Source organism: Camelus ferus, chromosome 29 (assembly GCF_009834535.1).
Source record: "Camelus ferus isolate YT-003-E chromosome 29, BCGSAC_Cfer_1.0, whole genome shotgun sequence".
Classification (NCBI taxonomy): Eukaryota; Metazoa; Chordata; class Mammalia; order Artiodactyla; family Camelidae; genus Camelus; species Camelus ferus.
Window position 1 is genome coordinate 14671408 of NC_045724.1, and position 27230 is coordinate 14698637.

General features: G+C 51.8%; 1 protein-coding gene across 8 annotated transcripts in view; it reads right to left on the reverse strand.

The window, feature by feature from the left end:
* Window positions 1-8738: 8738 nt before the first annotated feature.
* Window positions 8739-27230, reverse strand: part of ADAMTS14 (ADAM metallopeptidase with thrombospondin type 1 motif 14) — a 75319-nt gene continuing 56827 nt past the window's right edge. For 4 of the 8 annotated variants that reach the window (XM_032470195.1, XM_032470191.1, XM_032470194.1 and 1 more), the window contains 10 exons: window positions 26287-26420; window positions 25804-25927; window positions 24771-24851; window positions 20270-20433; window positions 18610-18778; window positions 18020-18152; window positions 15981-16188; window positions 13277-13406; window positions 13063-13194; window positions 8739-10832 (listed from right to left, as the gene is read on the reverse strand). In XM_032470195.1, coding sequence (XP_032326086.1) covers window positions 10342-10832; window positions 13063-13194; window positions 13277-13406; window positions 15981-16188; window positions 18020-18152; window positions 18610-18778; window positions 20270-20433; window positions 24771-24851; window positions 25804-25927; window positions 26287-26420 — 1766 coding nt within the window. In that variant the 3' untranslated portion in view covers window positions 8739-10341. The remainder of the gene's footprint in view (window positions 10833-13062; window positions 13195-13276; window positions 13407-15980; window positions 16189-18019; window positions 18153-18609; window positions 18779-20269; window positions 20434-24770; window positions 24852-25803; window positions 25928-26286; window positions 26421-27230) is intronic. The other 4 variants (XM_032470193.1, XM_032470192.1, XM_032470197.1 and 1 more) reach the window with 3 other exon arrangements.

The window sequence follows — 27230 nt, forward strand, 5'->3', positions numbered from 1 at the left end:
ACCTAACAAAAGGAGCCACCTTGCTCTGCCATAGTCCACCATGGGACCCTGAGAATGTCTGTACTTCCTGCCTGGGCCTGTCCCCCATCTGTAAAGTCGAGGGTCCAGAACACTTTCAGGTTCCTTCCAAGTCCATAGATGCTCTGGCTCTGACAGGGTACACCTATGGGCAAGCCTGACTCCAGCTATCCCGAGACAAACGCTTGCCTTGTCAACAACGTTGCCCAAGCGGAAGCGGTTTCTCTACTGAAACCCAGATGTCAGCGTGGGGTTCCTGCTCCCCGAGGTCCTCAACTGGCTAGAATCTCTGCGCAGAGCTTGGTGTCTTCCTCAGTATTTCTGTGGCTTCCTGGAACGTGTGCACGTGTGTGGCGTGCTGGGGGAGGGGCTGCCTGCTCAGCTCATCCTTCTGCGCCCCTCCCCCCCCCAGCTTTCTGGGGCTGTGCTCCCTCCTTTATCTTCTCCTACGCATTCTTTTGTTTTTCTCAATTTCCATCAAAATAAACAAAAATCCTGACTCCTGCAAAGCCCTTAATTTGGGGGGTGGACATTTCCAAAGGACTGAGGGGACAGCAACACCAAAACAATTACTAGCCCTGCTGGCAAACTGCATCCTAAAAAACCTCCAGCCATTCCTCCCAGCTCCTGCTGCCACCTCTGTCTCTCCCCCAACCCCACCCCATCTCCAAAGCCATTTTCTTTCTGCTTTAAGGGCTACAAAGGGCCCCTTCTCCAGCCTCACCTTTTCTAATCAGCAGTGCAGACCTACTTACTGGGTGATACAAATTCTCCTACTAAGAAGGCAAAGTGCCTCCTTTCAATGACTTGTTGTTGTTGTTAGTGGTGATTGCTTTATCAAAGCCTCCTGAGAGTTCTTTAGTGAGCTTCCCCTAGTTACATTTAGAACAGGATTTAGATTTTTATACATGAATCCCAAAAGATTTTTTTTCCTGCAGCGCTACGCTGAGATAAAGCGCAGTCCTGCGATTAGACCCTCAGGGAAGCGGGAGATCTGTTAACCCCCAACCTGGTGGAAGCCTGTTGCCAGCCTGGAAGTGCCCGGCGTAGGTGAGAAGGTTGAGGGGCCACTGGAGGGATGCCCTTCCCCAGAACAGGGAACTGGGACCTGCGCACCCTGGGGCCCCAGCCCTCTTGAAACTGGGTGTGGGGCTGCCCCCAACATCCCCTGTCCCTGGCTGCCTGGCTCCAGCCACCCCAGCAGAGGATGCCCCAGTGTTCCTGGCTTTGGGAGCCTAGTGCAGGCCCTGCAAGGAAGGATGTCCCCTTGGGGAGTTGCCTGGAGGAGCTCTAAGTGCAGGGAGGGCTCCAGGGGGTGGGCTTGTGAGAGGTCCTGGGGAGCTGGAGGGGCTGCAGGCCAGAGGCATCTCCTCCTCTCACAGCAAACATCCCTTGCTAGCCTCCCGCTGGTCCAGGGAACTTGGCCAAGTCCCTTCACTCACTTGGCCTCCTAGGGGCAGGGTCCCAATGCTCTGGGGCTGAACCCCAACCCGGGTTCCCATGCCAGCTCTGGATGCCTTCTTTGCGCAGGTCCCTTTATTCTCAGTGAATCAGTGTCCACGTCTGTAAAGTGGAAGAATAAAACAGAGAATGAGATTATTTAGTGAAAGCACCTTGCAAGCTGGCCCACTGCTAGTGTCAGACCCACGTACAGTAATAGCAGAAAATATCAACCCAGGTTCCTGGTTCAGAGCTCCTGCCCAGTATTTAGTTCTCTGTGGCTCTGACCTTCTGTCCCTCTGCCTATGGCATTCCAGGTGAGAAATCCTTGAACCCTCCCAGTTCCCACAGTATAAAGATTTCTGGGTCTCCTGCAGACAGAGACCTGGGGGCTCACTGCCTCTTGCCCCAAACTCTGCCCCTCACGTAGACCTGGGTGCAGAATTTGGCTCCTGCACAAATCATAATGGGCATTTGGGATTTCTGGAGATTTTGCAGTTGTGTGGGTCCTAGGGAAGAGCTAAGCTGTTAGCCCCTGACATGCTACCACTGGGCTGCCCCCCCACCCCCACCTCTCTCTCAGCTCTCACAGAAGCCCCCAGATATTACCTTCCCTTACAAAGAGCTGTTCCCAGCCTTTGGCAGTCTTCATACTAGGGGATCCTTGCCCTGAATCGGCATCCCCCCAAGGGGCAATACCAAGGGTACCTCCCTTCACCCAACTGTCCAAAGACAGGTGAACAACTCCCCCAGCTCCCTTTGCCCGGGATGGGCACCCAACCAGCATCCCCACATGGCTGAAAGCCTCTCACCTGTGCCCTCCTTCTACCCTCTCAGCCTCTACAAGGTGACCTTGCCCACACCCACCCCTACCCCCACCCCTAGCCCCAACCCTGCTTGGTGGACACAGCCATCTCTGCTCAGAGTCTCCCTGGCTGCACACAGAGTTCCTGGACTTCAGCAGCCTGGAGCAGGACAGCCTGCTGGAGATGTTCCTGTCCCCTTGGCCATCCCCAGACCCACTTCCTCTGCTGCACAGAACCCTCACCAACACTCTCCCCTTGGGAGCCTGTGGGAATAGCTGGTGGAGGGAGGAAGGAGGACGGTAATGTGAAGGAAAAGCCGGGCTGGGCCTACTCGCAAATCTAAGTGTAACAAGTGTTGGTTTGCTGATTCCCTGTTCATGTTTTTTCTTTTTTTTGCTAGCCAGCTGGATTTTCAAAGTCACATATCTGGCCTTGAAATGTTGGTCTGCTGCCTCCCTGCCTCTACTTTTGTGATAATGATGCTGCTAAAGCTGTTCCATGCTTATTGGCCAAATAACACAAGCTTGTAACTAACCGTATAAAACCTCATGCACACGTCCTGGAGGTGCTCAGAGCTTCGGAGCAGAAGCCCCTCTGAGCCCGCTGGCGTAATAAGTCTGAGTACTCCGACCCTCTGAGTGGTGCTTGTTTCTTGGCTGGCCTGTTGTTTCCGTAACAGTAATGGCAGCTAACATGCAGCACTTACCATGTGCACACATGGTCCTAAGGGATTTGCATGTATCACAAATGTGCATGCAATCTGTGCAGAAATAAACCACTGGATCCTCACACGAACCCTGTGAAATATGTATTATTATTATCCCCATTTTATAGATGAAGAAACTGAGGCTCGGAGAGGTTAAATAACTTGCCAAACTTGACTTGACAGTGAGTGGAGTCAGCAAAGGAACCCAGGCAGTCTAGTCTGTTTTTTACCTGAGGCTCCTGAAGCCATACCCCTAGGTCTCCCTTACCTGGGCCTCTGCTCCTCCCCCCTGTATGGAGAACACATGGAGCTTCAATGGGACAGAGAGTGGGAAACCACAGGCCTGAGAGGAAACTTGAGATCTGGCAGGCACATATTGCATGACCATTGGCAAATCTTGACTCCTAGCCTGGACCCTGCCACCATTGATTTGGTTTGGGAATAGTCATTTGCTCTCTCTGGGCCTCAGTTTCCCCATTTGCAGAGGAGATCAGACATTTCTACACATTCTCCTGCTGCTAATCTTGTATGAGCTGAAGGTGTTAAGAACCCTTTTACTGATTCAGCCAGTCATAGGCTCCTCCAAGGAGATGGTGCCTCCAGCTACAAGACCCAGTGGGCTCCCTGCCCCCTCCCCTGGCTGCCAGCTGCCTCCTGGTTTCCAGTGCCCAGCCCCCAGGGAGAATCTAGGGAGCCCTGTGGGACCCAGAAGGCAGGCAGAGAATGTACCATGTCTGTGCATCTCTGTTTATTTACCCTGCAAATGCTGCAATTATTGAGAGCAAATCCTGCCCTCATGGGGCTCTTGGTCTGGGCAGCAGACAGGCTTTATTCAGTAACCATGGAGATCAACTCACACCAAGTTCTCTGAAGCAGAGGTTGAAGGAACATCCCCTGAGGAAGACCAGCAAGGCCTCGGCAATCATGGGAAGGATTTTGGTCTTCTCCCTAAAGGCAATAGAAGTCACTGAATGGTTTTTGGCAGCCCCCAGCCCAACTCCCCAACCTCCCCACAGGTCTTTTTAATATTATTATTCATCATCAGATTTTTTAGGAACAATTATCATCCCTCACTTGCTAAGCACTTTCATAGACACTGCCTCCTTTGCTCTAAACCAATCTTGTGAATTGTTACATGATCTCATTTTTCAAACAAGGGAGCTGAGGCTGGAAGGGAGGTGGTGGCTGGGCAGGTGCACGCGGCACTGAGAGCTGGTGTAGAGCCAGAGCTCCTGCCTCCCTGAGCTTGTCCCTGGACTCTGAGCATGGGTGGGCGCCTTCCTCCCTCCACTTCTCTGGAGAGGACGAGGCACTGCCAAGCCCTGGAGGTCACCCCCTCCCAGGGAGGCCTGGCAGCAGGAACAGACCCTTGGCCTAGGAGAGAAGGGTTCGGCCTGAGTGCCTCTGCCTGTCCTTAAAAGTTCCTTCCAGCATCGTGCAGCCAGGAATCCCAGAGGCCTCCGCTGAGGACTTTTGGGAGTCAGGGACTAGAGAGAAAGTTACGAATAAGAAAAGAATCATGCCTCCTATGAGCAGCCTACAGCCTAGGTAGGCAGAGACACAGCACTCAGCACCTCAAAGAGTGATCAGCCCTTCTGATAGGTAAGAACTATGCCCGTTTTACAGATGAGACTCTAAGGCTCAGAGAGGTAAAATAACTTTCCCAGTTCCACCCAGGTGATAAATGGTGATGCCAGGAATCAAAAGAATCCCTGTCCAACTGGGCGAGGGGAGCAGATATTTTCACCAGGAACACAGTACAGTGCGTTCTTAGAGATCTTGGGTGACGGAGGTCTTCCATTACCTTGGTTATGTGATTAAATTTTTTTTTACTGAGATGTAATTTGCATACAAAAAACTTCACCGTCAAATGTGACAAATGTGTGCAACCGTCACCACGATCAAGTTACAGAGCATCTCTATCCCTCCACAAAGTTCCCTTGTGCCCACTCCCAAGTCAATCCTGCCTCCCACCCCCAGCCCTGGCAACTAGTGATTGTTTTGTGTCCTCAGTTTTAGCTTTTCCAAAATTTCCCGTGAAAGGACTCACCTGGTATGTAGTCTTTCCGGCCTGGCTTTCACTTAGCAGAATGCTATGCAGATCTGTGCACACTGACGCGTGCGCTTACCTATGAGTGGTTCACACCTTTTTATTGTTGAGCGGTATTCCATTGTTTGGATTCGCCACAGTTTATTTATCCATTCCCTATTTGGCGTGCATTTAGGTTGTTTCCAGTGGAGGGCTCTTTTGAATAAAGCCGCTATAGACATTGGCATACAGGTTGCTTTGTGGACAAATGTTCTCATTTCCCTCCCTCCTGTGAACATAGTGCAGTCACTGCTGAGTTGTAGTAAGTGTGTGTTTAACTCTGTAAGAATCAGCCCCCGTGTGTTCCTAAGTGGCTGTACCACTTTGCATTCCTACCCAAATGTATGAGAGTTCCAGGTACCCAACATCCTCCCAGCATTTGACGTGGCCAATCTTTTTAATTTTAGCTGTTCTAATGGGTATGAAATAGGATCTCAGCGGTTTCAATTGGCCTTTCCCTAATGACTAATGACGTTTGGCATCTTTTCCTGTGCCTGTTTATCATTGTATAGCTTCTTTGGTAGAATGTCCCAATCTTTTGCCCATTTATCAATTGGGTTGTTTGTTTGAGAACTCTTTATATGTTCTGAATACAAAGCCAGTATCAGATACATGATGTGAAAATATCTTCTCCCAGCTTGTGGGGTTTATTTTGTTGTTGTTCTTTTCATTTTCTTACCACTGTCTTTTGAAGAGTAGAGTTTCTGGCTTTGACCAAGTCCAATTCATCAATCTTTTATGGCTTGTTCTTTTAGTGTCATCTTTGTCTAATCCAAGGTCCCAAAGATTTTTTTTTTAATCTTTTTCCTCTATAAGTTTTATGGTTTTAGCTCTTACCTTTAAATTGATTATCCATTTTGACTGAGTCAAGTTTTACATATGATATGAGGGGAAAGTTGAGGTTTATTTTTTCCCATGTGGCTCTTCCATTTTTTTTTTTAGCATAATTTATTGAAAAGACCATCCTTCCTGATTAAATGACCTTGGCACCTTGTTGAGAACTGACCATGGCTGTGTGGGTCTATTTCTGGATTCTCTGTTCTGTTCTATTGCTCCGTATGTCTGTTCTTACACCAGTGCCATACTGTCTGGATTACTGCAGCTTCGCAGGAAGTCTGGAAATTAGGTCGTGTAAATCCTCCCACTTTGTTCTTCCCCAGAATTGTTTTGGCTATTCTAGATCCTCTTTATTTCCACAAAAATTTTATAACCAGTTTGTCAGTTTCTTGGGGAAAAAAAAGCCATCTGCCAGAATTTTGAGTGGAATAGCATTAACTTTACAGATCATTTGGGGAAGAATTTGACATCTTAACAATATTGAGGCTTTTGATTCATAAACACAGTCTACCTTTATTTAGATATGCTTACATTTCTGTCAGTAAGGCTTTATAGTTTTCCATGTGCAGGCATTTTGTGCCCCTGATGCACTGTAAAATGGGCATTGCTTTCTCAATTTGCATTCTCAAACTTGGTAGGAGGCCCGAGGGATGCTCTCGAGGTATCCTGTCCTGCCCCAAACCTTTCTCATGTGCATCCAGCCGAAGCCTGTGGACAAGAGCTGATGAGGAGGGGCAGATTCCTCATGCATGGGGCACTCAAAGATTCCAAATTGTCGTGCTAATCTTTAAACACTCATTAAAATTTCAGTTGTATTTTCTTACCTGCTTCTGGGTTGGCCACTTCCTCCCACGCTAGGTCAAAGGTTGAAGAGCACATGCGCCCTCTCTCCTCAGAGGGACTTGTCACCCTTTGCAATTTAATTCACCTGCTTGCCTTGCAACCTCAGCCCCCGATGGGCTAAAAGTATGAGTTTGTAGATTATCGGGCTTTTTATTACCATTAGGGTTGGACTGATGTTCTCTTGTAGCTTTCTTCAACCTGAGCAGGATGTGGGTAACTTCTGGTCAGGGTGCTGGCCTGGGCTTCCAAGGCCAACAGTCCCCAAAAGGATGGGAGGGCCACAGGGAGACTGGAAAGGGGGCAGGGTTCCACTGGTGGAGGCCTGGGGGCTTTTGAGGAACCCAAACCTTGACTCCGGCCCACTCCTGTGGCACAGCCAACAGCTCATCCGGCTTCCAAGCTGACTGGATCCCCCAAGCCCCATTCCAGAAATAACCCAGTGACCAATGTCACCTCTGGTGACATCATCATTCATCATCATTGCCCCTTAGATTTTCTGGTCACACTGTTTTCAGTGTTTTCACAAGTAGGCAAGGCAAATGCTTTCAGTGACACTTTTCAGACGAGCAAACGGGCTCAGAGTCCCTCAGAATCTTAGAGCCCAAAGGCTCCCTAGAGCTGTCTTGCCCCTACACTGGACTCTATGGGGCCCTAGAAGTCAGTGGAGATTCCTTGGGGCTGGTTTCTTGGCCCCTCTTCCTCAACTCAGGCGCTGCAGTCCTGCTCTGATGTTGAGCTTCTGCCGACGCTGATTGAACAAAGGTTCCCAATGGTGTGAAATTCTAAATTACTGATCCAGCCTAACACTGCCATTCCTTATCCTGGTGATAGCAACTGAGCAGAGTCAGTACCCGGAGCACTATGTGAAGGATTCTTAGGAGGAGTCCAGGCTCAGTGGGGAAGGGTGCAGTGATGGATTGGCAATGTCTGCTGTAGGCACAGGATGGGGGAGCATTGGCATGTGTTTCCATGTGTTATCCTTGCACCACGAAATGTGCAGGACTGCTGTTAGAGCCAGGGTGCTCTAAGAGCCCCACCGTGCCCTTGCTACTCACCATGGCAAAGACTGCACTGCACCAAGGGCACGTGCCCACCCAGGCCCATGACCCCCCTCCCTGCAGGCTACACTCTGGGCACACTGGCTCACAGAATTCTCCGCCCGAGCAGTCCTCAATGCAATTTTAGAGCTTGTGTAGCATCTCCCTAGGTCAGTCCCCCTAAGGTGTGACTAGGTCACCACGTATACACCCTTAAGCCCAAGTGGTAGCTGTTTAGAAGGAGTGGTTTCCAAGGGGAAGCAGTTTGCACAAGGGCTAGAGACACACGGGCATGTGAGGTCCCTGGAGGGGGTCTCTGCGCCCTTGTCCTGGGCCCCACAAATGTCAGGGAGGGGCCTGTGAGACACTCATTTAAAGAGCATAGTAATGAATTAGTGATGTCTGACACGGGCAAGAGGTGAGGCGAGGATGGGTTGCTTTCAATTACAAGGCACCTTTCATGTCAGCCCTCCTTGCCCAATAAGATGCATCACATTCCTTCCACTTCCTGTCCAGCATCCACATCCCGCTAGGACTTTTCCAGGCAAAGAGCGTTCACCACCTTCCAAGGAAGCCATCCCCTGCATGTCTGAACAGCTCTGCTAATTAGAACATCCTTCCCTACGCAGACCCCAAAACTACCTCCCAGGCATTTCCGCCCTTTGGACCAAATTCTGGATGTTGACTCGCTCAAGGCCAAATAGCTACTAGGTGGTAGAGGCTAAGCGGGACCTCCCAGGCCCTCAGCCCTGCTCTTGCCTCTCCACACTGAGCTGATGCTCAGAGGAGCCCCAGAACGAGTGGGGCCAAGGCAGCGAGGCTGAAGGCCGCATCTCCTTGTGGCACCAGCCCCTCCCTGTCCACCCCAACCCCAGTCAGCTTACCAGCCCAGCACACTAGAGCTCTGGCTTCGCTGTCCCTCTCCTCTAAGAGAGAAAGAAAAACACTGTACAACATTTTGGGTTCCAAAACAAATCACCAAAGACAATGTTAATAAATATATAAAAGTTTAAAGATCTGGATCTCAAAGGCACTTAACACAGGCAGGCTGGGTCGCACGGGAATGGTTCAGTGTGTGCCCCCTAGCATCTCAAGGAGGGGGCAGGCAGCAAGTGGAAAGGGCACCTGGGGAGCCCCCCTAAGGCCTCCACCCACCAGGGGTTGCAGGTGGTGCCCGCTGCTCCTATTCCTCTAGCCTGGCTCAGAATGCCCCCTGGCTCTGGAGACAGAAGAACAGGCAGGTACCTTTATGGCCTACTGAGGAGTCTGGGAGATCCTCTGCACGACTCAGAGTGAGGACCCCTGGGAGAGATCCTGGGACCCAGGTGGCTTCTTGGGAGCCAGAGGGTCTAGGGAAGTTACCTGCCCTTGGAGGTAACAAAGAGGGCAGCTGAGGCCCCACAGCACCGTGGCCAGTATCTCCTCCCCACCCCTGCATGGGGCAGAAGCTCAGATCCCACCCTGGCACATGGCCCTTGTCATCCCCAGGGCCTGGCTGTGAGTGGACTCTGGTCCTCAGCCCTGGAGCCAGTCACCCCCACCTCCACACCCGCCCAGCACCACAAACCTCTGGCCCAGCTTGAGCCAGGTAGAAGACAGACCCCTGACTCCAGCAGGGGCAGGGGTCTCTATGGTAGAGGGCAACAATTGACAGGGCACAGCCCGAGAACTCAAGTCTCCTCTGTGCCCCACAAAGTCACCTTCCAGGCTGTACTCCCTTCACACCCTGGAGTGATGACCAGAGTTGCCATGCCTGGTCCAGCCATGGGTCTAGCACCAGTTGGGAACCCCTGGGATGAGGAGGACACATGGTCCACAGTGTCCAGAGCCCCCTGCTTCGGAGGCTGGGGTGAGGTTGGGAGGCCCGCCTGTAACCTGAAGGCACCAGAAGTAACAGGAAGTGCCATCGGCAGGGGCAGAGGTGGCCACCAACACTGCCCTCGGACCAGCAAAGGCGAGCTGGACTCTGCTCCTTGGCCTTGGTCAGAGGAGCTGCCTGGAGCTCTCGCTACAAAGAGCTGAGCCTGAGATGAACTTGCCCCCCTACCCCACCCCTTCCCTGCAGGTGGAGCCTCATGACCCCAATCAACCCCAGCCCCCTTCTTTTCAGATCGCCTTAGGAACTCTCCCCATCACCTCCCCGGCCCCTTTGCGTCTCTGGGCAGAGCCAGATGGACAGGGCCTCCACAGGGGTCCCCATAAGTTCTGGCAAAGGCAGGCAGCCAGACGGATCCAGTGTGGGACCTGGTGGCTGTGAGGAGGGATGATGTCAGCTGGCCCTCAGTCCTGGCGGGAGAGATGGACAGGACCCCTGAGAGGTTCGATTCAGTCACCTGGGCTGCTTGCTGAGGTATCTCTGGTTAGGGCTTTCCCTGATCTTTTTCTTCCTCACACACCCACTTCATGGGGTGACAAGTGTCACAGCCCCAAACTAGAAAAATAAGAAGGCAAATAATTTAAAAGGCAGTCTGTGCTTGCCCCCGCCCCGCTGTGTGTCCTCTGAGCTGGGGGTCTCCAGGGCAGCACAGAGTGTAAACTTGACTGGCGGGATGGGCGAGGCAGGGCTCATGTCACCGGGGAGGTGGCGGGAAGGCTGGTGCCTGGATGCTTCGGGTCTTCCCTGAGCTGCCCTTTATTTTTGGAGGCTGGGGTAGGTGTCCCGGTCCAGCTCCAAGGCCGTCCCTGGGGGGTGCTAGGGGATGTGCCCCAGAACGATGTAGGGCTCAGTTTCTGGGGAGCGAAGTGGTGCTGGGTCACTGGGGAGCTTGTGCCCAGAGGTCCCGGGAGCTGTGTGGGCGGGCCATGCTGATGGTCGCCCGATCCCATTGGCCCCACAGTGGGCTCCACAGCACCTGGAGGGGTCTTGGGTCCGGGGAAGGGGCTGCCAGGAGTGGAGACAGGTGGTGGTGCGGCCAGGCCGGGGTCCGGGCTCGCGTCAGGGCCCGAGGCCTTCTTGGTACAGGACTCACAGCACAGCTGGTGGTAGCCAGGGGTGGAGCAGTGTTCGAGGGCTTCCATCTGGCAGAAGATGGACCTGTCCCCCACGCAGGGCTCCGCTGCACACACAGCACAAGGACCGATGCTGGAGGACACCCATCCGCCAGTGACACCTCCCACTCAGCCATCCATCTCCCGCCCTGTCTGGACTTGCTAGAAAGCTTTTTCCCAGAGGGGGCTGGAGGGCTGCCTGGGAGGAGAGACTGGCCCAAGTACGAGCCCTTATCTACATGGGAGAGGAACTAAAATCCCCTGGAACAGTGGTTCTCCAAGTGGGGTCCCCATACACGCAGCATCAACCTCACCTGGAAGCTTGTTGGAAACGCCAATTCTCTGGCCCCATCCAGACCTACTGAATCAGCAGCTCTGGGGGTGGGGCCCTACTCTGTGTTTTAACAAAACCTTCAAGGTGACTCCAATGCAGAGCGAAATCTGAGAACCACGGCCCCACATCACTAGTCATCAGAGTTGGCTGCAAACTGGAATCACCTGTGAGCTTTACAAACGGCAACTGTCCAGCTCCCCGCCCCCACGCCCAGGGAGACTGTGTGGTCTGGGTGTGGCCTGGCCCTGGGTGATTGTAAACCGCAGCAATGCTTGGGAATCCTGTTCTAGATAGAAGTGGGAATCCTTGCCCCCTCCCAATCAACCCCCAAAAATCTCATCCATTCTGGCCAGGACCAGGCAAATGCCCAGGTAATTCACACCGTGACAAGCAGATTAAACATCCTGCCACTGGCCAGCACCCATTTGGAACATGAAGCCCTCCACCAGTAAATTTGAAATCAAGCAGATCTAGGTTCCAATCAAGGCTCTACCACTTAAAAGCTGCGAGGCCTTGGGCAAGTCACTTAAACTGTTCAGCCCCCAGTTTCTTCTCCTATAAAATGGGGATAATGCTGGCATTTGCCAATGAATAATAATATCAAAATTGTAAACAGAATTTATAAAGTTCCTGGCATAGACGGGCACTCACTACACTAGTTGTGTTTGCTTTGGTTTAAACGTCATCTAAAAATGTTTTTGCATTTCTGTGGTATGTTCAGGTAGGTCTCTCCAGACAATGTAAAGGCAGGAGCTTGGCTTTCTACTAATTTTTGCCAGGGAAAGAGAGGAGGAGGAGAAGTGGGGAGGAAGGGAGGGGAAGGGTGGAGAAAGGGAGGGGGATAGAGAGAGAGAGAGGGAGAAAAAGGAGAGAGAAAAGGTGAAGTGCGGGCTTAGGGGTACGAGACTAGAGAAAATCGTAAGCCAGTGGCCTCTAGATGGCGCCAGAATTCTAGGACCAGAATCAGAACTTGCCTTTGCTTCCGGGAGGAAGAGACAAGAAAACCCAGGGACTTGAACAGCCTGAGCCTCAGCACAGGAGCACAGTACTAGCAAGACTGGAGCCAGAAGATTCTCTGAGAACATCTGGTCAGACCCTTTTATTTTACAGATGAGGTCACTGAGCTCAGAGAGGTTCAGGGATTTGCACAAGGTCACACAGCCAACTGGTCCTCTAACTAGGAGTTAGGGTCTGTGATCTTCCTGCTACTCATCTTGGCAGACCCTGGTCCTTGGGAAGGTGAGAAAGGGAAAGAGAAAAGGAATCTAGGAAGGAAGCATAGAACATAGAGCCCAGTACATAATAGGTACTTAGGCAATATTTATTAATGGATGGATGGTGGATAGATGGATGGGCGGGTGGGTGGATGAATGGAAAGATGAGAGGATGAACTGATGGGCTCCTGATCATGAAGCAGAGAGAAATTACTGCTACTATTTTTGTTGTTAGCTGACAGCGAAGCAGAAGTGCATGCATTATCTCATTTAATTTTCTCAACAGCCCTATAAAGACAGCTCAGAAACTATAGTTGCGTATCCAAAAATCTTGGAACCGGATATGATTAATAATTCAGAACTTTTGAGGTTAGAAAAGTAATATTCAGTGTATTCTTATTATACAACATCCCCAGTGAAGGGGAGGTCACCCTGTAACCAAACATGGCAACGTTTCTATAGCAAGAGAATCACTAATCTCTTGCTAGTTCAGTTCAGATTTTGCTGCCCCATGAGCGTGCACCAAATTTAGGGAGACATTTGCAGCTTTCAGTATTTTGGAACTGCAGATAAGGAATCATGCACCAATACAAGCATCATCCCCACCTCCCAGCTGAAGAATCCAAGGCTCCAGGAGGTTAAGGTCACATGGACAGACTGGAAGCTGGGTTCACTCCATGGCATGGCCTACACTTATGTTGCCATGGAACTACATTGGAAGGTTGGGAGGAGGTCCAGAGATACACTTACTTGATGATATCTTGTTAATGGGATCTAGGGGCCCAGATTGTGGCATCCATTGCTCCTCCGGGGTCACAAGTTCCTGGATGTCGGCCTTCACTGTGGAGTTCTGGAGATTCCCTGTGAGGGGGAGAAGAAGTGCTAATATTTGGGACTTATAGTAGGTCTAGCCGCAGGTCTGGGCCAGAGGAGGTGGGCCTGCCCCCCATCCTATCCGGCTCACCTCCACAGGCGGGCAGGCTGCAGACCTGGACGGTGTCTGGCTTGTCCCCCTCACACTGCCCGAGACTGTTGGCGTTGGTCCTGCACACCACCTGCCGCTGCTGGATGCCCTCTCCACAGGTGACGGAGCACTGCCAGGGAAAGGCCAAGGCCAAGGCCAGGCCATGATGACCAGGGAGGGGTAGGTAGAGAGAAAAAGGAAGGAGGCGGTGAGCTCCAAAGGTCAGCCAATGCCCAGGATAGAAAGGGTATAGAGGAGGGTGCCAAACTGCTACTTGACCAGAGGGACATGCAAGGACTGCTCCACACAGCCTCACCAGGACAGCACAGCAATTGTCAAATACTCCTGAATCAGACGGAAAATAGCCACCCCCCAGATCTTAGAACCCCCTGAATCTTCCCTCTGGAAGAGACCTATGGGATCCCATTCCGGCGCCACTGCCTGTGTCCACTGTGTCTGATCTGTGCCTGGGTCCCTAAATATTTTGTGTATCACCCCAGCAAGCTCCCTGTTGCCAGCCACCAGCCCAAGGGACCCTGGGGCAGGTCCATGCACTTTATGATATGTTACGAACGGGATATAGGAACCCAGATTGTGACACATGCTAAACTGAGAACGCTGGGTGACAGGGTCCCCATGGACCCTTCCAGCTCTGACATTCAAAGACTTTGTGACTCAGTTTACCAACAGTCAGCTCACAGAGGCATGCTCAAAAGTGTCTTCGCCCCCAAAAGGGAAAGGCGTGGGTACAAGGAACAGAAGGCTGTTTGCAAGGGCTGCCACACACATCACCCCCTGGATCTCACATCCTTGGATAAATGGGCATGTATGGGGGGCTCCCGGAAAAGTAAGGCTGCCCAGCACGACCAGGTCACTGGGTTCTGTAGGCGCTGAGCACAACCCCTCCTAGTGGGATGGGAAGGACCTGACCTTTGTCCAATTCTCATACCAGGACAGGCGACAACCAAGTGAGACACAAGGGCCATGTGCCACACAGAACCATGGGACAAAGATGGCTCATCTTCCCAGGATGAATAGTTACAAACAACAATAGCTCTCGTGTGCTTCCCCAGTCTTTCAGGGGCAACTGTCTTCCACCATCTGTCACCTCTCTGTTTTATCTAAGGGGCCCTTTGTGGACCAGCAATCTTTCTATTTTATATTCCAATAAATGAAGCTATCTATTAAGGGGAAGAATATAAAATCTGCATGGGTTGTGTGGGGATTTTTAGTTAATTAAAATACTTCGTATTATGCAATATTTTAAGCCTACAGAAAAGTATAAGGAAGTTGGTCACAAACGCCTGTTCCTATGCCAGCAACTTTAAAAACTCAGTGTTCTGGCATATTTTCAAATATTGTGCTGTGCCTTTTTAAACTTTAAGCAAATGGTATCCCCACTGGAAGTGCTTTATTCTTTATACTGCAGTGTTTTTTCTCATCTATTTTTCTGATGTTTATCTATATTGATAAGTACAGTTCAAGCTTACTCATTTTTCTTGCTGTATTTTATTACATGAACAGACCATGGGTTTCTTTTTCAGTCCAATTGCCTATGAATGGATATTTCCTGATATTCTGCTATTACAATAAGCATCATTGTGCTTATCTCCATGATCAAATGAAGTTTAAAAAATTGTGGTAAAATATACAAATCATAAAATTTACCACTGAAACCTGTACATTTTTAAGTGTACAGTTCAGTGGCATTAAATGTATTCACATTATTGTGCACCATCACTACCATCTCTGGAATTTTTTTTCTTCCCAAACTGAAACTCTGTGCCCATTAAACATTAACTCCCCATTCCCCTCTCCCCACCACCAGGAAACCACCATTCTACTTTCTGTCTCTATGAATTTGACTGGTAGGTAACTCACCTAAGTGGAATCACACAATTTCTGTCATTTTGTGTCTGGCTTATTTCATTCTACACAATGCCTTCAAGGTTCATATCAAATGAATTTTTAAGAGAAAACCCAAGACGTGAACTAGGTTCCCTGTGGCCCCTGGACTACTCCTCAGCCTTCTTACTGTTTCCCTCTTTTTCCCCTGACCTCCCCACAATGAACTTTCCACAGAGCTGCCAGAGTGATCTTTAAACCTGAAGTAAGAGCTGGTGACACACACGTTAAAACCCTTCAAGTTTCCCCCTGTCCCCAGAGTAACTAACTCCTCATAAAGCCCTGCAGGGTTTGACCCCTGCCCACCTTGCCAATGGCGTACAGTAGCCCCTGCGCCTCCCATTGAACTCCAGCCCCACTGTCCTTTTGGTTTTTGGAACAAGGCAAGATGGTTCCGGCTTCAGGGTTTTTCTATGGCTCACACCTCAAGTCTCACCTCAAATGTCACCTCCTCAGAGAGGCCCTCCCTGATATGTTACCCCATTTACTTCCACTCAGCTCCAACTGCAACCTGTAAATGCTTTTGTTGGTAGTTTTTGTCTCGTACATCTCCCTCACTGGACTATAGCTCCCCGAGGACAAGAATGGGTCTGTCTGGTTGGTGATGGGTTCTGTCTGGTTGACTTAGTTTTGAGAAAAATTAAATCAGATGTGAGGAGAGAAATTCAGTGAGAAACACTCCACCTGCAAGAAGCACCGGATCTCTCCGCAGCACCCCCGCCCAGACCCACCTCTTCCTTGACTTTCCAGAGAAGGTGCCTGTTGGCCTAGCCCCTGCCACCCTCTGATGACAACTCACCTGGGACCAGGCTCCCGTCCGCCACTGTGCCGGACAGGGCACGCGGAGGCAGGGCCGACGGGCCTCGGGCCGGTCCCCGGGGCAGGCCTTTGCTGGCATGGCCTTGTGGGTACCATTGGACAGGGGCAACAGGCACTGCACCCCCCGGGTCTGCACCCCCAGCTTCCCACAGCTCCGGCTGCAGGTGCCCCACTCCTCCGTCACCCACCTGGAGACAGACAGGGCAAAAGGTAGAGGGAAGGCAGGACTATGGGATACATCCTCCCAGGGCCACTCCTACCCCCGGCACCACCGAAGGAGCAAAAGAGTGGGTCCAGGCCTCAGAATGCTTGGGAACCGAGCCAACCAACCACCTGGCTCTGCACCTGCCAGGCTGTGTGGCCTTAGGGAGGTCATTTATTCTCTTTTGTTTCCTCATCTGAAAGATGGGTACAATGCACATTTAAATCCTGGTATCCTGCGTGTCCTTGGGCAAGCTATCAACACCTCTAAGCCTTGGTTACCACATCTTTACATCAGGATTCTTTCCACACCTCCTATTTATTTATCTACCATGTGCAAGCACTGTCCCAGGTGCTGAGATTCAGCAGATCACAAAACAGATGAAAGTCGCAACTTGTAGAGTTAATGCCACTACCATGGGGCTCAGGGGACAATAAAAGAACTTGTACACGTAAAGCACATAGCAGAGTGCATGGCATGCAGTAGGCATGCCATAAATGCAGGCACTATTACTATCACTGTCAATGCCTGCAGAGTTTCAGCACTGATCAGCTAAGCTGGTGGCCTCCAAGTGTCCTTTAGCCACAGAGCAACTTCCAGCAGCATCTTAAGCAGACGCCCACTAGAAAATTTAGGCGAAAAAGCAAAATGCTCTGACGGGTGGAGGGAGGGGCAGCCAACTCCCACTCCTCTCTGTTTCCTGAGGTGTCATGTAGTAAAGCAGGGCTTTCAGCCAACCAGTTCCTTTAAAAAAGCAAACAAAAAGCCCCTGAACTTCATTTGGCATTTTACAGATGAAGAGACAAGGCAGGGTGGGGTGACTTGCTGGGGTCAACAGCAGAGTTAGCCCCATATGCTCTGTGATCACAGATGTTTGTGGGGAAAGTAGCCTGAATAGCAGTGCAAAGAAAGACATAAAAGAGAAGCATGGAAGGCTGAGAGGCCTGGATCGTGGCCTGGGCCGGACACGGGGAGGCCACAGCAGGCTCCAGCACTGGCCCTGAGGTCCCTCCACCCTGAGGGAGCAGAGCTGCTGTGGGTCAGCGAGGCCAAGTCAGAACCCCCCCAACCATGGGAGGACTCCCGGGAAGGCCAGAGCATGGGCTCAGCTCTCTGAGGTTTCCTACTGGCCAGTTACCCTCGGCCCTGCCTAGGGGACCCTACAGAAGCCTGCTGGGGCTGAGGAGGTGCAGGGCCAGCTCTGCAACGGGCTCAGAGTCCAGACCTTAATCCTCCGCAAGTCACAGTTCTTCCTTCTCTCCAAAACTCCCTCCAAAAACCCACAAGAACATGACCTTGTGCTCAAAAGAGCCTGTATCCTTGGGCCCCCAACCAGGGGCTAGACCACAGCTGGGGGCTGGCAGGCCAGGCCGCGTCCCTGGGTCCCAGATGCCTGGGCAGAGAGGAGCTGGTGGGCAGTGTCCTGGCCCAGGACCTGGAGCCTGGAAGCACTGAAATCCACTTCCCCACCATGGACTCCCCTGGATCACTGAGGGAAACCTGTGTCCCCGAATCGAGCCTCAGCTTCCCCACCTATAAAGAATGCCGGGAGGAGCAGAACAAAGGAAGCGTCTTCCTCCTTCTGGGAGCAGAAGTTAATCCAGAAACCCCAGAGGGGACAGAGGGGCAAGGAGGGCAGCACTGGCCATGGGCAGAGCGTGGCGGGTGGGCTGCTCTCTGCTCAGGGAGTCCCAGGCTGGGTGCCTCCTTGGCACTCCAGTGCTGAGGGAAGCAGGCTCAGCGGCCCCTCCCTCCAGGGCCAGGGCTGGCAGAGGGTGTGACATCGGGGTCCCCATCCTTCCCCTAGAAGCACTCACACAGGCTGGGCACACGGGTGCTGGTTGCAGCGCCGGCGGATGGGCTTGGGCCTCTTCCTGTGATCGCACAGGTGCCGCTGGACCATGTGGTGGTCTCGTCGGCGCCGGCAGCCATACTTGGTGAACTGGATCCCTGAAGGGAGAGCAGCCTGCTGTGGGGCTCAGTCCCGCCAGGCCCCCACTGCCCTGCCCCTGCCCTGCCCCGAGGTGGGCTTGGGAGAGCCGGGAGCCAATCCTGCCTCCTTCTGTGCCTCTGCACCTCTTCACGCCCAAGCCACTTTCTGAAGAAGCCTTCCTTGACCAGCCCATTTTGGGTGTCCCTGGTATCGTGCAGGTGGGGACGTGGCTCTGGACCGCTACCACTCCGCACAGCTGGTGAGCCCCACAGGGCAGATGCCCTGCCCTGATATTGCTCAAGAACCCTTAGCCCATCCCCAAGCCCTGTCCAGAGAGTTTGAAGGAGAAACTAAGGCACGAGCTGGGGACGTGCCAAGTAGGGACAACGTCAGCCCCCCAACCAGCCCTGCTCGTCTCCCGAGAGGCCCTGGGCAGCCCCCACAAGGCGGTTGCACCGTCAGGCCAGCAAGTACCTCCTCCGCAGGCCTTGGTGCAGGGGGCCCAGCTCTTGAGCGCCCACTCGTAGGTGTCCGTCTCCTCCAGGAGCACGTTGTTGCTCCCGATAAGGGGCAGCAGGTCCTCATGGATGACATACTTGTAGGCCAGGCTGCTGCGGGGGCCACCCTCAGCCAGGGGGAGCACCTGAAGGGGAGATGGAGGAGGTGGCACAGGACTGGAGAGCAGAGAAGCAAGGCCAGCATGGGGGGACAGGGGAGGAGAGGTCAAAGGGAAGGACACATGGTCAGAAGCAGAACCAGTGAAAGCCAGGAGGGGGACAGCACTAACAGTGGCCTGGGGAGGCCATCAGACCACGAGCCACATAGCAAACCCAGGCGAAGCACCTACTGTGTGCCAGGCCCAAGAACAGCCTGTGTGACCATCGGTGAGACTCCCTCAAACAGACCTAAGTTCCAGCAAGGACGGGAAGCATGTCTGCTGGTCTGTTCACCAGGGCTCCCACGCCGCCTGACTCTAGAAGATGGTCTACAGTAGAGGCTCTTATCAGATATACGACTGCAAATGTTTTCTCCCATTCTGTTCAGGTTATTTTCTCACTTTCTTGAAAATGTCTTCTGATGTGCAAAAGGCTTCAATTTCTGTGAAGACCAATTTATCTATTTTTTCATTTGCTGCTCATGCTTCTGGCATCATATCTAAGACTCCAAAGCCATGAGATTTGTTCCTCTATTTTCTCCAAGAGTTCTATGGTTTTAGCTCCTGTACTTAGGGCTTTGATCTCTTTTTGAGCTGATTTTTGTACGTAGTGTGAGGCAGGGGTTCAACTTCATTCTTTTGCACGTGGATTACAGTTGTCTCAGCATCCTTAGTTAAAGGCATTCTTCTTTCCCCATTGAATGGTCTTGGCACTCTTGCTGAAAATCAACTAGCCATGGGTGTATGGGTGAGTAATAAGTACAGGGTGAACAGAAAGCATGTGTTGGATTGGATTAATATGCCGGCACTAAGAGGCTTCAGACCCTGCCCTCTAGGACCTCCCTGACTAATGAGGGTAGCACCAGGAACAAAGCCTGTCCAAGGTCTCCCTGCCACCAGCCAAGGCCGAGGGCACTGTGGACAGAGCCTTTCCTGGTCTGGTCTCCTGGGTTAACAATCCCTGCTCCTTAAGTCTGGCTGATGGTCTAGGAAGAGGCGGTGTGGACAGAGGTTGGCCCCAGCCAGGACAGGGGCACCATTCCACTCTCAGGAGGCTGGCAGTCCCAGACAGAACCCCTGGGCCACAGGCCACAGGAAGCCAGTCCTGGACTCACTTGCTGGCAATGCCATAATGCAAGTGGACACTGGATGATGGCAGAAGGACAGGGGCAACCAACCCAGGTCCCTCCAGCTCCTCTTGGGCCCTATTTCTGACCCTGTATTAAGGAGAACAGACTCCCTGTGTGTGGTGTCTCTGATCTGACAGTGAGACAACAGTTTCTTTTTCCCTCCTCACTTGTCGTCCTGCCAGCGTTTAAGCACAGAGGGCACCATGGCCTGGCCCAGGCTCCGGAAGACATTGGAACAGGGGGATTTCCACCAGGCCTGTGCTGGCTTGGCAACAAACAGTCAGTGAGGGGACTGGACAGGGGTAGCAAGTGGGGTGGGCAGGGGCCACTGCACAGGGTGTGGGCTCACCAGAACGGCGATAGCTTCGGGCAGGGGCCCGCTGGTCCTGAGGCTCTCCTTGGCATCCTCCACCGTGTACTCCCACTCAAGGCCCATTGCAGTGAAGGTCCGGCTCGTGGCTTCCTTGCCCTTGGGGTTGAGGATGAAGCTGCCTGTGACCTGGTTCTTCACCGCTGGCCATGGGGAAAGGGTCACACAGATTTCTAATCCCCTCCACAGGAGCATAAGCCACACCTCAGGGGCTTCAAGGCCATCCCAGTGGGCCCCTCGGGGCTCCGTGTCTACCTGTCACTCCTTCCCACCTGAGCCTTTCCCCAGTCAGACGGGTCATACCCCTGCTCCCACACAGCGTCCCTGCTTCTGGACCCTGGGGCACACCGTTCCTCCCACACGGTCTCCCTTTCTTTCTGCCTGCCTAATCTCCACCCATAATTAAGGCTCAGCACAATTCTCTCCTCCTCCAGGAAGTCTTCTTTGATTGTCCAGTCCTCAGGAATTTGCCCTCCTTACTACTTCTATAGCAGAGCATAGAGGCTAAGAATACAGGTTCTGGAGTCAGACTGATCTGAGAAAGTAACTAGCTTCCCTGTGCTGCCTGAGTTTCACCATCTGTAAAATGGGAATAATAATTATGCTGAGCTCATAGGGCTGCTGCCCACGAGGATGACTGTGGTATCCCATGCCCATCTACCCTGCTATGGGGCTCCTGGCACAACTGAAGGAGTTCACATATACAAGGAACTAGGCAGAGTGCACAGCAGCTGCTGGCACTTAATAAATGGTAGGCACTCTTAGTGTCACCAAAACAGTGCCTGACTTTCAGTATTACTATGATTATAGACATCCTGTCTCTCCCACAGCCTGTCAGTGTACCTTCTCTATCTCAGTGTCCTTGGCCCAACACAGGGCCTGGCACAGAGTGCAAATATAAAAAATATTTGTAAATTTCTACCCCTTAAAGTCCCACTCAGTGAGTAACTCGCAACTTGTTACTGAAAGGTGCCGTGTGGCGGTGGGTGGGAGATGTGTAGCTACAGACGCCCCAGTAAGGGCCCCTGAATCACAGCCTTATTCGCCCTGGAAGCATCAGGGGTTGGGGAAGGGTTGCAGCCTGGGACCTGAGCCCCCAGCCAGGTGGGAAGGGCAAAAGCTCCCCACTTGGTGTAATTGTCATATAAGAGCTAAGGATCCAGAGCACAAACCATGCCCTGCTAACTGCCTCCATGGAGTCCTCACCCACATCCTAAGGTTGGTGCTTTCATAATCCAGATGGGAATCAGAGGCTCCAAGAGAGGCAAGGATCTGTCCTGGACACAGAGGCTGACGGCCCAGCTCTCTGGAGGAACAGCCTCCCTGCTGAGTGGGAGGGGAGATGCCCCCTCATCTCCCTCAGCTTGATCTCTCTCAGCCCCCAGAAGCAGCAGACCCCCCAGGCCAGAGCTGAGCACCTCCTCAAATCTCCCCATGGCCCTTCTCTGCTCCCACAGCTCATGGCCACTGCTGCCCCCCACCCCCGGCTGTACACCCTGCACTGCAGGGGTCGGGGGGGGGCTGGACTCAGCATTGACTCTCCACCATCCAGGCCCTACCAGCTCTGAGTCCTGGCCCTATCACTGACCTGCTCTGTACCTGGAGCAATTATCTGAACTCCTGGGAGCCTCAGCTTCCTTAGCTGCAAAGTGGGATAACAAGAGCCTTCGTGGGCTGTCATGGGGCTTCAGTGAGAGAATGAATGAAAAGTGCCAGCTCAAGGCCCCACACATAGTGGATATTAACAGCACGGCCTCTCCTCCCCTCACTTCCTTTCAGAATCGATGTCCCCAAATTCTAGAAGAGCCTAATGTGTTTGGACAGGGCCTTGGCCTTCACTGCCAAGGCTGCCACTTGTCCTGGGTTTCTCCTGAGAGCCTATACCCTGTTGGGTGTGGGCGTGCACACACACAGGCACACGAGCACACATACTCACTCACATAAACAGACTCTGCATATTTACAAGGCCACTGTGCATCTCACATGCATATAATCACACAACCTGGGCCAACGACAGGTCTGTTTTGCTTCTTCTCTGCCCAAGTTCCTGGAGAGCTCTAACCCTCAAGGACTCAGCCAATAAACTCAGCCCACATCAAGCCTGTCCGGGGTGCTAAGAGCTTCTGCCCTGACCTCTACAGAAGCCTGTTTGCAGCCTAACACTCCTAAGGAGCTAGACTTCTGGAGAGGGGCAGGATGGAAGGGGCTGCTGACACTATGGAATCACCCACAGGGGTGCAGCAGGAAGAGTGTCTGTAAGTATCACTCTCTTCTTGGGATAAATGACCCCTCTCCCCCTGCTCCTGTCTCTCCCTCGGCCCCTGTGCTGGCACAATTCCCCAGAGCCAGATAGGCAAGTGGACAGGGAGGTGGCCAAGCCAAAGGCCTCCCGCCTCCCACTCCCTGTGCAGAGAGGGGTGGCAGGCAGGGGCACGGGGCTGGGAGATGGGAGACCCAGGCCAGACTGGCTCACTCTGGGGGTGAGTGAAGATGCTTAGAGAGCCCACAATCCACTGGAGGCCTGTTTCCTTGTGCCTTCTGCCTGTTTAGACAAGGCCCAGGGGCCCTCTGGAGCAGGTTAGGAGTCAAGTACAACTGGGCTAATACAGATGTATTCAGGGAGTGCAAGTTCCCCAGGAGACTTAAAAAAAAGTTTTCTGTTATTTTGATGCTAATCTAAAAATATGAATAGCAACAGCTTTGTAATATACGAGCCTGCCTGGAGATGGTATGTTTTGTGTTCGTGTTTATGACAAGTTGGTGACAAGCAGTGTGACGTGGTGAGCATAGCAGGTAAGAGGGGCCTCTGGGACGTGCCAAGGCCCACTGGCATCATGGCCCCCACACTCTCTGTAAGGAGGCTGAACACAGACGAGCGTGGGAGAACCAGCCACTGCCCAATGTGCAGGCGGCAGCCTTCTGCCCACCTGCTGGCCAGGACCCGGCTCCAAACCATGCTTATGTGTTTTAAATTGAAATACAATTCACATACCATACAATCCAGCCTTTTAAAGTATGCAATTCAGTGATTGTGCGATCATCACCACTAAATAATTCCAGAACTTCTTTATCACCCTTGAAAGAAATCTGAAACCCATTTGCAGTCACTCACTATCTCCCTCTCCTGTTATCCTGACAACCATTAATCTAGTTTCTGTCTCTATGGATTTGCCTATTTTGGACATGTTCATTTTTTTTTAAATTTCCGATTCTAATTGTTAATTACTGATATATGGGAAAGCAACTGACTTTCACATATGAAACTTTTATCTTGCAATCATTCTATAATTGCTTATCATGATAGAAGTTTTTTGGTCGCTTCTTTCAGATTTTCTACATAGACAGTCGTTATCTGTGACTAGAGACACCTATATATCTTCCTTCCCAATCTTTTACTTACTTTTTACTTGCTTTCTATTGTTTTGTTTTGTTTTTTCCAGAGGCAGGGAAGATAATTAGATTTGTTTGTTTGTTTTAATGGAGGTACTGGGGATTGAACCCAGGACCTTGTACATGCTAGGCATGCACTCTACTACTGAGCTATACCCTCCCCTCCATGTTCATTTTTTGACAGCCAATTTAGTTTTAGCAAAGACAGAACAAAGCAAACAAACACACAAAAATCTCCCTCATTACAATAATGTTTTTAATGTGAATTTTACTGATTGATTTGGGGGCTCTGATTTTTACTGTCTTGACTTCATAGCTGTCTAACTGCTATACATGTAGAGAACAGACATCTAGCTTAGAGACTAGGCTTATGCATCATTATAACAAGAATAATTGAAGGGGCCGTGTGGTAGACTGCAAAAATGGCTACAAGTTCCTCCTATTCCTGTATGCTCACCTCTCTGCACAGTGACTTATCACATTTCCCATCAAGAGATAGTCTGTTCCTACCTCTTGTGTCTGGGCTTGGCCATGAGACTTGCTTGGGCCCACGGGACATGAGAAGGCAGGACACAAGCAGAGACTTCAAAAGGGCTCTCACACCCCGAAGCTTGCCCGCTCTTGCCACTCCTGAGGGCCACGTGACAGACACCACATGCATAATCCTGGGCTAGCCAGACGGGGATATGACCCTGTCACCCTCATGACCCCAGTTGACAGCCAGCACCAACCAGGTTCCTGAAGACCCACGAGCTGACTGCATTTTCATGAGTGCAGGCAGATGAGCACAAGAAATTATGTACACAAGAAATTAACAGTGGTTGCCCCTGAGGAAGGAAACTGCTCCTGGGGGATGGAGTGGGGAATCTTCACTGGCTCCCCTTGTATACCTTCTGAATTGAACCATGGAGCAGGCTGCCATTTCAACATACATACATACATACATACATACATAAGGGTTCTCTGCTGTTATTCAGATTTAGGAAATGCCCCCTGCTTTAGAATCCTCTCCTCTGCTCTCCCAGCTCCCTGACACCTGAGGGCAAATCCCAGGGTCTGGCTGCCCCTCTCCTAGTACCCCAGCACTCACCAATGCGGTGGGGGACCTTCTCCAGCTCCTCGATCTGGATGTGTCTGGCACCTGCTGGGATCTGTACCAGCTTGAGAGCTCCTGCCACAGAAGAGGATCCAGGAAAACCATGAGCATCCTGAGCTGGTAGACCCACAGCCCAGCATCCCCCATTACCCTCTCCCCTCACAGGTACCCAGGAACATCAGTTTCCTCATCTGGAAAATAGGAAGGGGCCCTTCTCCACAAGGTGCTGAGAGGATCAAAGTTTAGATAGCTTAAAATGTTCTATAAACACTAAGGGGCTCTGTGTGCGTGTTAGTTGCCATTATTTCCCATTTTCTTGACCCTATTCTCCGATTTTTCCCTCCCCTCTTTCTCCTTATTCTTTAAGTCACTAACTAACAGGCCATGAAGCTCCAGCATGGGTGGCCCCCATGGTCCTCCCAATCCAAGGCCTGGAAACAAACCTTTCTCAGGGTCATAAACCTTCCACTAAGAAGGAGAGGCAAGGCAAAGCTGTAATTCTCCCCAAGGGAAATGGATCTAGTTCAGACTAAAGTGTAAAAGACTAATAGATGGCCCTTTTCAGCAGGAAGCATGGCCAGACTGGAGGTGGGGAGGGAAGTCAAGGAACTCAAAGGTATGAAAGAACTCAGGAATTAGAAGCAGGAAGTACCACAGTTTAAAAAAAAATGGTGAGAGAGGAGAGCAAAAAGGACAATCACCAGTCCATTCTGGGCCACATCTTTAGACCTGCCTAACGCCTCATTCCCACCAACAGCCCCAGGCCAAAGAGATGGCTGAGCTGCTGTGACAACACAGTGTCTGGCAGGAAATGCTTTCGCACTCCTGAGCCCAAGCACAGGCGCAGCACGCCTGGAAGATGAGGCGACCGCAGCCAGGGGCAGCCTGGGAAGGTCTGGGACAGGCTCAAGGGCCCCCCTCCCCACTCTGAACTGTGCCCCATCTCAAGGAGGAAGGGTCCACCTGAGGGATGCTGCGGGCTCCAGGGACCCTGACGAGGCCAGAACCCCAGCCCCAGCCTGCTCACCTGCCTGCTTGGAGGCCTTGCCCAGGGTCCCCTTCACAGTCCTGCAGTGGGAGTTGTCGCCGCCACAGACCCCACACTTGTCATCCGCCTTCATGGACCCCACCTCCTTGTCACAGCCAACGGGCTGAGGCCAGAGATGGGGTCAGTGGGAGGAGGCTCCCATTTCCCCACCACCACCCCAACACCGGCAGCCCCTGGCTCCCTCCCCAGTCCCCAGACATGAGAGGACCATGGACTGAGAGGCATCCCTGTCCTTGTGACATGGGCAAGGTCTTATACTTGGCCACTCCTCTCCCCTCAAATGAGGCTGAGCAGTAACCCCTTTCTGGCATCCCAGGGTTGTGTTGAGGACCAAGGTGGGTTGTGGGTAGGGAAGGTAAGGAGATACCTGTCTTCTTAGGGAGCAGGAGGAGGGGCAGGCAGTGTAGCCCTCCACTCTCCCAGGGTAGGCAGAGGATGGGTGGCCCGGAGCAGGGCACCTACCACACACTCTCCACGGGCACAGACACTGTACGGGTCCCGGTAGCTGCAGCGTGTCCCGTCGTGGACCACCTGGTTCATGAAGACAATGTCTCCTGTATCCTCTGACTGGCAGATCAGCTCACACTTCTGAGCATCTATGGGGGAAGGGACCACGCTGAGCCCCAGCTGGGCTCAGAGAAAGTGGACTAGCCTAGGATGACATTAGCACATGGCTCAAGCAGGAAGCTCCATGGGCCAGCTCCGGGCACTGGGAAGGGGCATATTGGGTGTGGAACTGGTCTTAAAATCCCTACTATGTCATTTATGAGTCATGTGACCTTGGACAAATTCCCTGACCTCTCTAAGCCCCAGATCCTTATTTATTATCCCCAATCAGTAAAATGCCACATCATATTAAGTAAAATCAATTGACATAATAATCATCATCATCATCATCATCATCATCATCCAACACTTAGTGAATGCTTTCTATATGCCAGACACTTCCAAAACCTTTATACACTCTTGATGTACAACTTTAAATGCTTTATGTGAATTAACTCATTTAAACCTCTCAATATGCCCAAGGAAGTAGGCTCTAACATTCCAGAGGAAGAAACCAAGGACTAGAGAGGTTAGGAATTTGCTCAAGGCCACACAGCCACACAGTAAGTAAGCAGCAGAGCTAGGATTCTAACCCAGGCAGTCTGGCTTGAGTCCGGCTCTGACCGCTACAAACATATCACTATTCATGTAAGATGGTGAATCTCAACATGTCTGTGAACTTTAGAAGGCTGCATGAAAGTAAGGCAGAACGCAGCCTGGGTTTGGGTTTGTAAAATGGAGCAGCTTTTAGTTCTAGTTCTAACAATTAAATGTCTCTTCTCTTTTGGGCTATTAATGTCCTAAAAAAGTAGGTTCCGGGGAACATATAAACACTTGCTGTGTTTCTTAGAAAAAGAGAC